Genomic DNA, 14453 nt, shown 5'->3' on the forward strand with positions numbered 1-14453 from the left:
GCTAAGTAAATGGGCATGAATACAAAGCTAAGGAGGCAGAATGGGGATTCAAGACAAGGTCCAATTTTAAAGTCCATGATCTTTTCATAACTAACACCAATACTGAAATGTGCAAAAGGTGCAAAATCTGGAAGAAAATTATGTAACCTAAAATTTTATAAACACAGCTTACTTTTGAGGACTGAACTCTTGTATTCCCAGACTGAGGACTACAGGTTTCTTCAAAATAAAACAATAAAGACTAATTTAAAATGATCACTTTATTAAAAATAGCAAATCTCACAAATACTCATTTAACATTTTGTTGGCACTGGCCACTGGAAAACACACCAGTGTGTGTACTGATTGTCTAACGTAAACTGAAGCAGGGCTGCCACAAAAAGCCTGTGCATCATCAACTTATAATCAACACGGACTAAGTTTGGTGAGCTCAGGAAGGATAAACCTTCAGCCCTATTAATAACATTTTGCGCACTGCATTTCAAGTATAACCCCCATAAGGCAACAATAGAAAGCATAGCAGCACAGCCTCTGTATCATATTTCCTGATTAAACCTTCAACAAGGCCGAGGCTCCGGTTATGGCGAATAACAGCAAGTCAAATTTACTAAAAGCAGTAGTGAAAACAATCATTGCACTGGCACTTTAATGACTTTATTCCTTGTTGTGGAAGATGATTCTGCTACTGGATTCAGCTGGAAAAGTAAAAAATGCTGTTTTTCTTCAAACCACAAGAAAGCAACCACATGTCATTTTAGCTGGTAGAAGAAGTATTTGGGACATCTTGTGCATCTGCCAAATGTAGTTTTTGTCTGGATTCATCAGTTAAGAAGATTTTCATTCTATAATGAGGGCTTCTTTTAAATTATGGGAAATCATGCTCAGGAGCTATGAGAGGTATTAAAAAGAAATATGTTTAAAGGGAAAGTGCCCATAAAGCTCCTGAGAAACTTGGATGTGATAAGACAATTTTTAAACGTAGTGAAGTAATTATATCCAGAATTTGAAGACTTAAAAGTCACTAAATCAAGATTATGTTACAGGTTCTAACAGAGCACAGATTTATATCAATGTGGCAAGAATAATTTTCATGGTAAGTAACTGATGAGAGGCAAATATGAAAACTTACCAGATTAAAAAAATAATAATTTAAGAGGACAACACCACTTTATCATCTTTGGGAAAACGATTTCTTTGTAAAAGTCAAAAAATAAAATAAAATCATAGCTCTAAAACTTTTTCTATAATCCTCTGAATTATTCTTTAAGAAGACTAGAAACAGAATGGAATTCCTGTAGGTATTATTCCCTTTCCTTATCATTAATGTCTTTCATTTTCCTCTTTCATCTCTCTCTATAGATCCACCTGCTACCTACTTTTTCAAGCCCCAATTCAAACAATGCTATAGATACACTGAGAACAACTAAAAGCTAGCAATACACATATGGCAAAGGTTACTAAAGTATATAGACAGGAGTATTGCCAAAGACATTCTCGTCCAGTTGGAAAGCGGAAATTTAACACATACAAAAATCAACAGATAATGAAATAAGACAGAATGCTAGTTTAAGGTACAAATAAAATGCTATATGGAAATAGTCAGCTTTGGTGTTATTTGGTAAGGGAAAGGGGGAGCAGAGCAACTCTAGGAAGTACAACCTGAACAAAGGCATTAAGGTAAGCATGTACATGGTGTGTTCTCAGAAATCCAGAGAATCAGCTTAGTGGGAATGAAAGATAATGAAAAATATAACAGTAAGTAGGCTGTGATCATACTATGGAGAGCCTTGAAAATCTGACATGGTAAAAAAAAAAAAACGAAAAACAAAAAACTTGGTCTGAAATAGGAATGGCAAGAGGACAGTGATGTTTTTAGGAAGAATAATTTACTGGTATTGTCTAAAGTCTACAGCAGTACTGTGCAAAAGAAATATAATGCAAGCCACAGATATAATTTTAAAAATATATTTAATTTACACTAATATATCAAAAAACTATCAGCATAATCATTATAAAAAATATTGAGATATTTTACATTTTTTCATGCTAAATCTTTGAAATCAGTGTACAAATTATAGTTCTAGCACATTTCAGTTTATATTAGCCACATTTCACATGCTTAGTAGCTACATGGCTAGTGGCTACCATATTGGACAGTATGGCAGCTCCAGGGTTAGAACAGAAGAAATTGGAAAGGTTATGGAATAAAGTGATGAGGGTAGGGAATGAAGGAAGAATAAAAGGCAGAATTGATGATGCCTGACAACTAACTGTAATTAAGAAATGGCAAATAATTTCCTGCCCACATCCAGGCTCAATGGCAGATAGTGCCATGGTTAAGTAGCAATGTCTGATATAGTCATAGGAGGAATTTAAATAATCTTGGAGACTGAAATAATAGAAGCAACTGATGACAGAAAGGGAAATTAGGAGGGAAAGTCTGAATACAGAGAGAACAATTATTACAAATGAGGAAACTAGGGTTGCCAAACTTTGTTCAAGGTTACACACCTGCTTACCAAGATTTGAAACCAAGCAATCCAAAGCCCATGCTCTTGTATTCTATCATGTTTCCTTGTTCAACTGTTGTGGTCGAATCAAGTCAAGTGGTAAGATAAATAAACCTAATGTTTAACAGAAACTCAGTTCCTAAACTGATGTGTCATCTGCACAGAAAGAAAAGCATAGAATATAAAGCTCAGAATGAAAATAAGGAAAGAAAAAAGAACTACTACGAAGAGAAAACTCATAGTTAGCTCATATCTAATCCTCAAATGTAAGTCCTTCTTGGCAATGATGTTTCACATTAATGTGCCCACAGTTTATGTGGCTTCTCAAAATCTTATTTTCTTCATCTGTAAAATGGTAAGTATACCACCACCTACTTACAAGAATAGGACCAGATGAGAAAATGCATGTAAAGCCCGTCATAAAATATTTGGCAAGTAATAAGTACTCAAATAAGATGAACTATTTAATTGTTATTACTGGATTTGTATTTACTTCTCTATTTCTTCATTGTTACTGCAATTTTTAACAATAACAGTATGTGTTAAGAGTAATAATAATTTGTATATATATATATATACATATATACACACACACATATTCTACATTTTGAAAAATTTCATATACACATCATTACATGTAGCAATTACAGTATAGTACAGAGGACGCTTTGAGATGTTAAACTATTTATCCAAGGTTAGTTATCAAAATTATCAAAACCAAATTTCAAAAATCAAATCTCTGGACTCTACAACCAGCATCCTTTTCAGTATCTCATTATTTAGTCCAAAAGGACTAAACTCTAAAATTATTTTATAGACAGGATAAAATTTCTTATTGTTCTTATATATCTCACATTGTGCCTAGGACTATATCCAAAAATACATTTTGAAAAATTCCTGCAATAATTGCTCCAAATTGAAAAGTTAAAACCTAAATATTTTACATGTGTTTTGGTGATTTCCTTTAAGCTACTTCTATAATACACTTTTATTTACATCTAAAGTATTCTATGTAATGATAGTAAATTAAGTTTGGCATATTATGTCTATATATCCAACTGCTATTTAACTTAAGAATCCAAGATTCAAAATAATTTCCATGGCAACTAGCCTAATCCTCAAATCTCTTAATTTTTTTAAGATTTGTTTTAAAATTCCAAAAACAATACAAAGCAAAGCAGAACAAACCAGAAACAAAATGGCAGCATACAAAAAACAACTGAAAATGTCATTTGGAAACCAAAAGGGAAGAGAAATGGCCTCAGTAAATAACAGCAGGGCTCTTCAGAAGTTATAATTTATAACCAGAAGTTATAACCAGATGTTATAATTTGTAAACTTTTCACTGTTGATATTAGGCAAAAGGATACATGGAAGAATTCAGTTCTTCTAACTGTAACAGAAACAAATTTAACTTTTATAAGAAAAATATCTTAAATAGATAATTGTTTACACATTTTAAAATAAACTATTTTTTCATTTAAGCTTTCTTTAAATGAAAAAGTAAATACTGAAAAAACTTTCCAAAAATTTCCGGGTTGGGAAATTCACTTATACAAAGTAATTATAAAGTATCGTTAACATTTATTAAACACAAATATGAGGAGAGAAACCAGGTAATAAAAACTAGAGTTTTATAAAGATTCTTAGAACCATGAATAATTATAATAATCTCTATTATTAGTTTTTAAAAGTTGCCATTTTAATGATCAAAATCTTTAAAAACTTTTGTGGATTATTAAAAGATTTCACATATCATTCAATTTTCAGGATGAGGTAGAACTAATCACACCTATTTTACAGAGGAGAAAATCAAAGTTACAGAAATGTTAACTAAATTGACAATATTCAGATATAACTGAAATGCAAATCCCAGACTAAACAAAGGCTTTCTGGTTTCAAATTCAGTGTTCTCTCTATATCACAGTCACTTTCCTAAATGTACTGCAAATTAAACTTGTATTTATTAAGAGGAACAAGTAAAAGGAAATACGTGTAAGACTGAACATAGTAGATATGAAATAAAACATGTAGGCTTGAAACTCTGAAAGTCTGGGCCTACCATTTCCCTTACATTTACTTATTCAAAGGATAAAGAAAACCAACAGAAATGAAACCTTTTTGTCATTAGTGAATACAGAAACTATTCTGAAATTAAAGTACATTGAATTCAGTTTATTTTTATATCAAGAAAAGGTTTTTCTTGGTTGTTTTTTTTTAAAGATTTTATTTATTTATTCATGAGAATCAGAGAGAGAGAGAGAGAGAGAGAGAGAGGCAGAGACACAGGCAGAGGGAGAAGCAGGCTCCAGACAGGGAGCCCGACGTGGGACTCGATCCCTGGTCTCCAGGATCATGCCCTGAGCTGAAGGCGGCGCCAAACCGCTGAGCCACTGGGCTGCTCTCAAGAAAAGGTTTAAAGAGGCAAATTTCATTAATACTTTTCAGTATAAAAATCAAACGTAGTGTTACAGACAGGGCTATGTCCTCCCCAAACTCATACATTTTAGGCCTAATCCCCAATACCTCAGAATGTATCTGGAGATAGGGTGTTACAAAGATGTAGTAAGTTAAAATGAGGTCATTAGGGTGGGCCCTAATCCAGATGACTGGTTGTCTTTACCAGAGGAGGACATTTGGACATAGGCAACCCATTCATAAAAAGGTGAATGCCATGTAAAGATGAAGATGGCCACCCACAAGCCAAGGGAAGAGGCCTCAGAAGAAACCAGCTCTGCCGACGACACCTTGACCTCCATCTTTGGGCTTCCAGAACTGTGTGGAATGAATTTCAGATGTACCGAGTCTATGGCACTTTGTTGTGGCAGCTTTAGCATGCTAATACACATGGCAGTGTACTAAATTACCGTAAACACCAAATACGGTTCTGTATTTAGAAATAAGTAACCATCATCTGAGTGAATAATAGAAAATATATTAATCATGTCAGGATCGTTTATATGTTAAGATCTTATCATATATGTACAGAAGTAAATCTTTCACTTTTAGATTTGCCAGCATTCTCAGAATGTATGTATAGATGTATATATGACAATTTATTTGAAATATATTTCTTTTTTTAAAAAAAGAGTAGAATACAATGTGTATGAGACCTGAAAATACTACACTAAGTGAAAGAACCTTGTCATAAGAAGCCACATACTGTGTGATTCTCTTTATATGAAATATCCAGAATAGGCTGGATTAATGGTTGCTAAGGGGATGAAGAGAAGGGAGGATTGAGAGGGACAGGGTTTCTTTTGGGAGTGATGAACATATTCTAGAATCGGACAGAGGTGATGCCTGCAAAACACTGTGAATGTACCAAAAACCACTAAATGGTATACTTTAAAATGATTAAAACGATGAACTTTCAATAAAAAATGTTTATGAAAGAAAGAATAAAGAAAAAGAATTATACTCACATCAGACAGAAGCCTGTCTAGATTGGAGTCACTGGCTGTTTTTCTTTTATCCTCAGGAAGTTCCTCTAACTCCCCATAGAGCTCCAAATTCAAACGAGCTAATTTCTCCTGCATTCCCCGAACATGCTCCATCTGTTCGATGGAACATTCATTTCCTGGGGGAACATCCCAGAACATTAATAAAGATTAGGATAGTTCAAACTAACTGCCTGGAGGAAAAACTTTTAAACTCAAGGTGTTCACAAGAAATTAGCTTTCTTTCTTTTGTAAGTTACATTGTTAATAACTGCATATTTTCTGTGTATAATCACAAATCAAATCTCTGGCCACGAAAACAATGATAATCTAAGAAATGTCTGTGGGCACTAAGAAAATAAGATAGGAAAGATTTTCTGTAAAAAACAAAATCATCAGGGCACCTGGCTGGCTCAATTGGTGCAGGCAGCAACTCTTGTTTTCAGGGTTTTGAGTATAAGACCCATGTTGGGGGTGGGCATCACTTGAAAATAAAATATTTTAAAAATTAAAACAAAACAAAACAAAACCCAAAAATCATCCTTTAGGTAAAGGAAATTCTTTTTTCAATAGTAATATCATTTCTAGAAGCAATAGCGTCATCTAATCATGTTCAATTTGACAACTGCCATTTTAACCGAATGACCTCACATTTTATAATAATGACGGAACTTGAGAATCCTATAAGAGCTTCAACCATGACTCATTTTTGTCACCAATTATGTATGCCTCCTTTAAGAAATATAAATGAAAATATTTATGAAGCATGAGAAATACAATGTAATATTTTCAGTTGTATACCCATTAGTGCAAGATAGCTTAAATGCTAAAGGACAGGTCTTACACTATTTATTGACTAGAATTGTCTGAGGTGGTATTATCTGCTCAGGGCAGCTAATATATATACAGTATATATTACATATTTTTATATAGTTAAGTATAGCCTCAACAACCTTTTATTTTGCTAGAGAATTTTATTTTTTAAGTAACCTCTACACCCAATGTGGGGCTTGAATCCACAACCCCAAGATCAAGAGTCACATGTTTCACTGACTGAGCCAGCCAGGTGCTCCTAGCCCTTACAGCTTCTTGAAAGTAAAATTTTTTTTTCAAAAAAACTCTCGTTTTCTCAGAGGTATACTATAGCTCAGAAGTTGAAGTACATATATCTTAAATCAACAAGAATTTATGTAAATTACACTATTAATTTCCTCCAGCTAGCTTTATATCATCTTCAACACCTACAATATTAAATTAACTACTGATAATTTTGAAGCTAGTTACAGCTCTTTAAAAATAATTCTTTTCTCACAGAAAATATCTCATATTTCCTTTACTTTAATGATGTTTTTCAATAATTAACCATAACCTGGAAGGTCAAGTGGAAGAAATACCCTAAAAGAGAGGTGTGTGTGTGTGTGTGTACACATATGTATATATTGGCAGACATATAAATGTATCTCTATGTAACATATATATATATAGAGAGAGAGAGAGAGAGAAAAGGTGGGGAAGAATATAAAGTAAAAATATAAAGAAGCAGAAATCATAAGAGATCCATGTGATCTAACATGAGAACAACAGAAACTCCAAAAGAATAAAAAGGAACAGATGGAGGAGAAATCAACTAGCAATAGAAAAAATATTCCTTCTGATGAAAATGAGTTGGTAGATATGATGGGCTCACTGATTCCCAGGCAGGATTGATGAGAAAAGTTAAAGAAAGAAAACTTTCAAACATAATCCTAGTATCATCAGCAATTTATAAAAGAACTCTTTTCTCTGAATTCCACCAGCAATAGGTATTACAAGTCTTTTAATTTTGCCAGTCTGGTGGTATGAGGTGATATCTCTTTGATTGCTATTGCGTCTGTGTTTGTTAAGCAGTTGAATTGCTCTTTTCAGGGCCTTTACCCAATTTTCTATTTGGTTATTTATCTTTTTGTTGGTAGTGGTGGCCTCAAAAAACCAGCATATATGTTAACACTTTTGCATTTGTGTGAGATTCTGTATGTGTGCATTCAATAATTTTCAAATCGCTTTATAAAAAATACAGGGACATAATTCTATCAAAAAAGGCTTATAAGGTGAGTTGCAAGCTGAATACAAAAGCTCTAACTATATGCTTTGTGAACTCATACAAAAATATCTACTCAGAATTTTTAATGAAACAATCAGTTAACTGTTCTTCATGAAAGAACAAGAAAATCAGGTTCTTTTAAATTCAAAAATGAGGAATGGTGGGCAAGAAATAAGTTTAGGCTTAAAAGGATAAAGAAAAATGATCTTGGGACTTTCCCAAACTAAAACATTAAGTCTTAAATATTTAACTGACAAAGAATATTCCTTTTGTTTGTTACTTTCAGGATAGTTATTTCATAATAGCAATCCTACTTTAACATTTCAACTAACCTTCCCTTTATTTCCTCATGAGAGACAGAGAGAGAGAGAGAGAGGCAGAGACATAGGCAGAGAGAGAAGCAGGACTTGATCCCAGGACCCCGGGATCATGCCCTGAGCCAAAGGCAGATGCTCAACCACTGAGCCACCCAGGTATCCCTATCCCTAACCCTCCCTTCTTTTTTTTTTTTTTTAAACCCTTCTTTCTTTAAAGAAAAAAATCTTTTCCTGGAGCCTGGGTGGCTCAGTTGGTTAAACGTCTGACTCTTGATTTTGGCTCAGGTCCTGATCTCAGGGTTGTGAGATTGAGCTCTGTGTAGGGTTCCATGCTGGACAAAATTATAGTCCACGACCATGACAAATGAAATATAGGATGATTGCATGTTATGCCTCTGGACTCTTTTTTTTTTTTTTAATAAAAGAAAATGATACTTTTAAAAGGAATGGCAAAACAAATGCAAAAAATAGGATGCAAACATCTTGAAAAGAAAAACAAAGGGAAATATCTATGGCTTGCCGAATGCTTGAAGTTTTCCAGAGTGGAAATCATTCAAAAGGCTGAGAAGCCCTCTCTCCATTTCTTGAACATCTGAGACATCGGTGAGAAAAGAGTGCTGAATGGGAGCAGGCTGTGCACCTTTTCCTTCTCCACCCTGAGGTCTGGTCTTTTCTTTCATCACTCTGCAAAGATGATGCAATAAAAACATTAACTGCATATGATTATCTTTAAAAAGAGAAAATATACATATATATAATATACTTAAGATATATTATCTTGCTTTCCAAATATCTAATACTACAAAATACTCACACACATTCAGCAATATCCTATATCACATTTAAACCTGTTGCTCCTAAATTAGTTAAAAAAACAAAACAAAACAACAACAACAAAAACCCTGTATATTTTTTATTCCTTTTCTGGCTAGTGCATCAACTTTGTCTACAAATTTTCTCATTCTATTTTAATAGGAGACAAAGTAAGGGTGTTCAAACCAATCATTCATTCTGCATGTTCTAATCCCTACACATTGTAACCTTCATTATTTTTCTCTAAAATCACACATGATAATACATGCTTCAACTGTTTAAAAAGTCAAGCCAAGAGAAAAAAAGGGTTATAGGAATTATTGGATTCAGTATTTACTCTGATAGCATTTTGCTGTGATAATATAAAAGAAAATAATTCACCTTTTTAACTTTGGTCGTTGTGAAGTTGACTGTGATGCAGGATTTGAAAACCCCGTGCTTTTACTAACTGGAATGGCATTTTTTTTGGCACTAGCAATCTGAGTAGAGTGGGCACTAAAAGACTTAGGACTCCTCCTCTTCACTTTCCGCTCCTCCATTGTTCTAAGTTCCTTATTGCACCAAGGCCAGCTTCTTATGACCTAAGGAAATACAGCAAAATTATACATATATGCTAGAATATGCAAAAATGAAAGGGGTTTTTAAAGACCCACTTCATAGGAGGAAAGATGATCAAGAATTTCAGTGGCCATTAGATAAAGTTAGAATAAGGATCCTTTTTTAAAAAAGATTTATTTATTTGAGAGAGAGAGTGATCATGAGTGGGGGGGGGGGGGCAGCGGTAGAAGAAGCAGACTTCCCACTGAGCAGGGAACCTCGATGTGGGGCTCGATACCAGGACCCTGAGATCATGACTTGAGCTGAAGGCAGACACTCAACCGACTGAGTCACCAAGGTGCCTCAGAATAAAGATCTAGCTGCTGTGCTATATATACAGAAGCCACAGAAGCCCTAAGCAAAATCTGTAAGAAATTTTTTTCACCATTTTCTTTATTCACTCACCCCACAAATATTTACACTATTCCACATGCCAGGTGCTATTCTGGATATTGGGAAGATAGTAGTGAAAAAGACAAAGTCTCTGTCCTCAAAAAGCCTCATTATAGAAGGGAAACAATACATGAAAAATAAACAAAATAGCCATGTGATATTCTCAGCCCACTCAAGATTTAGGTGGTCTTTAGATCTCCCTGCTAAAATTTATTCTTAGAAGAACCAACTAGATTCAAACAGATACAGATACAACTGAAGAAGTATCTGCATTTTTTTTTCTAATGACACAGCTACTCTTTAATTACTGAAGACAGTATAAATTGATGTAACGCTTGAAAATGTATATATACCTTTGACTCAGTAAGTCCCACTACTGGGAATTTATATAAAGAAAATAAAAAACAAAGAAGGAAAAAAGTCTCTGTATATAAATATGTTGCAGGAATAAGCAACAAATTAGAACAACCTAAAAGTCTAGTAAGGGGAATAGGTAAGTAAATTATACAACCATACAGAATAGAGGTTTTAAAGTTGACAATTAGACTTTATAGCAGCATTTTTTTTAAAGGCAATGTACAACACTGTATTTTTGTAATGATTAAAAATTTAGAGAAATTATACACTTGGAAAAAGATGAGGTGGACATATAGTTGTTCACAGTGATAACATTAGAGTTGAATTCTCTCACACTTTATGCCAAGCCTTTATATATTTCAAGACTTATATTCATATTATCAGATGCTTAAATCTTAAATATACAAATGTCCAAAAAAAAAAACGCTTTCTGAAAAAGATTATGTAGGGAAAGTTTCTTACTTTGTGATATCTTTTGTCCTTTTAAGCACACCATGTAGTTAACAGTAAATGTGTGGTGGTAAGTTTGTGTGCTGCCTAATGTCAAGAATTTCTAGTCAACCTAATGCCCCATGTGCCCGAGTATCTCCATGCCAGACAAAGCCCAGGACAGAACAATAATGCTTTGTGCCCAGGCTGAGCAGTTACTCTCTCCTATATACTAAGCATTCATCCACAGAATAGTAAAAAAAAAAAAAAAAAAAAAAAAAAAAAATATATATATATATATATATATATATATATATATATTAGGTGCTAGAGCCTAATGCAAGACAAGAATTCAATCTAAAAACTTCTATAAAGATAATTAAAATATTTCTAGTTTTAATTGTATCATTCACAAAACGACACTGGAGTATTTTCCTCATCTCAAACAACAATCAATATCAAAGGTTATGCTTAACACAAAGAACTAGTGTTTAATCATTTTTATGCCATTATTTTTAAATGCTCTTATGTTTCAAAACTAATTAAATTTGCCTTCAGTATTTTGTTGCAGAGTTTTAGAACGAGCTCCTTTAGAATGCTCTAACAGCTTGATGGCCTTGTCAGAGTTTTCAATATTTCTAAGCAGGGTCTCTAATCTTCTCTTAATTTCCTTCTGGTCTTCAAGAACACAGCCAATTCCTATGGACTGAAACTTCTGGTCAACAGGCCCCGGTGGTACCTCAGATGAATATGCACTGTACAGGGACATCAAGTGACTCCTGGCATTTCTCAAACCATCCAAAAACTTACTGACCACCTCATCAATAATCCTGGTGGCATGCTTTAGGGATTCTTGCTGCTGGGGGTTTCTGATTGTTTCTACTGAAACTTCAACGGTGAGGGTTCATCCCATCAAACAGTTTGCCATCAGATTTAATTCTTCTCTTTCTCCGTCGCTGATCTGCCTCATATCCTGGCTATTCTGGATGCTGTGGATCATTTCCAGAAGGATTTCTTTCTCTTGCTCAACAGCAGTTGCGGCTTCTCTCAAAGCTTCCACCCTGAGCTCCAGCTGGTCCAGGCTCTCCAGCAGGCGGCTGGAGTGGTCCGCCATGGAGGAGGAGCAGCAGAAATTGGCTGCTTTTGTGTTGATCTTGGCCTAACCCATATGAGGTATCTGCATTTTAATTAACAACTAGAAACCATATTTCAACTACCAAGCAGAAACTCAGTTTCACCTTAGGGATAATACTGGTTCTAGTTCCTTGATCAACTGAAGTTCTGTAAAATTAAACTTGTTCCACGACTGTTTTGAATATAACTTTCTTTACTTATTTCCAAGGATACAGGAAACTGTATTATATATGTTTAGGTTTGCTAGTATCAAAAGTTACACTGTGAAGCTCCAGGCCGCCCTTCCATAGAGAACACAGACCCAATTATTTTCCCCTTATTTCATGTATTAATCAGTTTTATTTTCCTAACAGTCATCCACCTAAAAATATCCTACATTTTTAAACTAGGCATTCTATTAAATTTTTTTTTAGATTTATTTATTCATGAGAGACACAGAGAAAGAGGCAGAGACACAGGCAGAGGGAGAAGCAGGCTCCCCCCCAGGGAGCCTGATGTGGGACTTGATCCCAGGACCCCAGGATCACACCCTGAGCCAAAGGTAGATGCTCAACCACATAGCCACCCAGGCTTCTCACATACTATTAAATTCTTAATTATATTGTTTCATATATCATGAGAAATTTACATGGCTATTTACCTCATCAGACTATAAAGTGCCTTAGCAGTATTAGCCCTTTTTGTGTACACTGTGATGAATGTAACCATGCTATGACTGTTCCAAAAGATTCAAATTCACTGATTAGACTCCTAACATAATTCTTTGAGAACTTTAGTGAGAACAGATTTTTTCCACTGGATTTTAACCAGCACTGGACTTTAAACCATTTCAGATTAGTGGGCTCAAGGTGGATCTAAACAATCATAACAGGCACTATGATACCTCAAAAAGCAGCAAAGGGTTTAAAGGAAAGGCTCTAATGACCAGTCTTTAATCCCAGATACCAAGGGCAAATTCATCCAAATCGTGGCTAACAATTTTTCTTTAAGATACATTTTTAGTAACAGAACAGACATTCTGGCGTTGTTTCAGCATACAACACAAGGTAAAAGGAATTTTAATAAGCAACTGAATAGAGACAAGGATCTGTATAAATTTGTGATACACATAAACACACTCAACCTCGAGTTTAATGATGCTAATACACATTTGGTGAAACAAGAAAAAGAAAAAAACCCCAAAACCTGAGGGAGTAAAGCTATGCAAATAAACCAATAGTGGTTTATTTTAAATTTTTAAAAAGATTTTATTTATTTATTCATGAGAGACCCAGAGAGAGAGAGAGGCAGAGACACAGGCAGACGGAGAAGCAGGCTCCACGCAGGGAGCCCGACGTGGGACTCGACCCACGGGTCTCCAGGCTCAGGCCCTGGGCTGAAGGCGGCGCTAAATCGCTGAGCCACCCAGGCTGTCCCCAATAGCGGTTTAAACTACGATGTACTGAAGGGCCAGGACTAGAAATTTACCCATTTTTGGAAGGCAAATCTCTGCCACAGAGAACCGAAATCTTTCCCGTATACACATAGCCAGGAACCTTTTAGAGAAGGCCTTCCCAGACTGCTCAGTTACTCACACACTGGTTCTGAGTGCCAGGGACGCACAGCCTCCAAGCAGGACCACTAGGAGTCCCTCTTGACTTCACCTCATTCCCCTTCCTCAGTCTGCCCACACGGTGACCCTTGACTTTCCCGGAGTGAGCAGTGACCAGAGCGGCGGCAGGGGCCTAAAAGGGACACTGCGGGAGCGACTTTGCTTCCACCTCATACCTGAGGAAGGAGAGGATGGGGGTTCTCTTCCTCAACCTGCAAAGACCCCGGAGTCTCCGAAATCAGTGCCGCAGCTGCAGCCGCCGACGCTACTGCTGCAGCTAGAGCCGGGGTCACATCCCGGACCCAGCGCCGCCACAACTCCTTTTGTTTACGGAAGTGACGCAAGGGGGCGGAGCCTCCGTGCCCCTGGCGGGAGCCTGGCCTCTTCCTGCCCCACCAGTACGGCTCCCGTCTCCGCCCTTGGCACCGCATTGCTTCCGCTGTCTTGTCCTCAACTGTACTTTAGGCGGACGTGGAAGGGGAGACTCATAGTTGGGCTTTTATTTTGGGTTCTGTGGCCCAGAAGCCCGGGGGGTGAAGGAGTGGCGATGGAGGCAGGACGGGAAACCCCCGAGCCCTTTCCGGAAGCTGCCCCGCCCCCTGGGTGAGTGTCAGTTCCCACGCACTACAATTCCCAGCATGCTATTCGAGCAAGTCCGGAGGCGGAACCAAAGTGTCGCCATAGCAACTGAGTCCAGTCCCTCTCCCGGATGTGTCCAGGTAAACCAACTTTTTTAGCATGGAAGGCGGCATGAAAAGTGTTTCTGCTTAACGACCCCGGGCCGAGCCCGTA

At 36.2% G+C, this 14453-nt stretch overlaps 1 protein-coding gene, 1 long non-coding RNA gene and 1 pseudogene across 3 annotated transcripts in view; 1 reads left to right on the forward strand and 2 right to left on the reverse strand.

Moving 5' to 3' along the window:
• Window positions 1-242: 242 nt before the first annotated feature.
• On the reverse strand, window positions 243-14092 carry CCDC28A (coiled-coil domain containing 28A). 2 transcript variants are annotated; one of them, XM_025997906.2, is made up of 6 exons: window positions 13838-14092; window positions 9542-9741; window positions 8868-9031; window positions 5936-6090; window positions 3881-3903; window positions 243-812 (listed from the first exon to the last, which is right to left on the reverse strand). In XM_025997906.2, the coding sequence occupies exons 1-6, from the start codon at window positions 14090-14092 to the stop codon at window positions 755-757; spliced, it is 855 nt and encodes a 284-aa protein (XP_025853691.1). In that variant the 3' UTR covers window positions 243-754. The 2 variants fall into 2 exon arrangements, with proteins under 2 accessions (XP_025853691.1, XP_072576064.1); XM_072719963.1 differs by having other exon boundaries at window positions 243-3024.
• Window positions 11272-13087, reverse strand: LOC112919371 (BAG family molecular chaperone regulator 2 pseudogene; annotated as a pseudogene).
• Window positions 14093-14221: 129 nt separating the features above from the next.
• The window catches only part of LOC140593883 (uncharacterized), a 31682-nt gene continuing 31450 nt past the window's right edge, over window positions 14222-14453 (forward strand). Inside the window, exon 1 of the long non-coding RNA XR_011994243.1 lies at window positions 14222-14380. This is a non-coding gene — a long non-coding RNA (uncharacterized lncRNA). The remainder of the gene's footprint in view (window positions 14381-14453) is intronic.

The sequence above is a fragment of the Vulpes vulpes genome, chromosome 1, assembly GCF_048418805.1.
Source record: "Vulpes vulpes isolate BD-2025 chromosome 1, VulVul3, whole genome shotgun sequence".
Taxonomy (NCBI): domain Eukaryota; kingdom Metazoa; phylum Chordata; class Mammalia; order Carnivora; family Canidae; genus Vulpes; species Vulpes vulpes.

Coding starts and splice junctions, on each gene's coding strand:
- CCDC28A (XM_025997906.2), bottom strand. CDS start 14,092: ATGCGGTGCCAAGGGCGGAGACGGGAGCCGTACTGGTGGGGCAGGAAG. Junction 9,032..9,541: donor CAACGACCAAAGTTAAAAAG/GTGAATTATTTT, acceptor TCATCTTTGCAG/AGTGATGAAAGAAAAGACCA. Junction 3,904..5,935: donor TAGACAGGCTTCTGTCTGAT/GTGAGTATAATT, acceptor TTTCTGTTACAG/TTAGAAGAACTGAATTCTTC.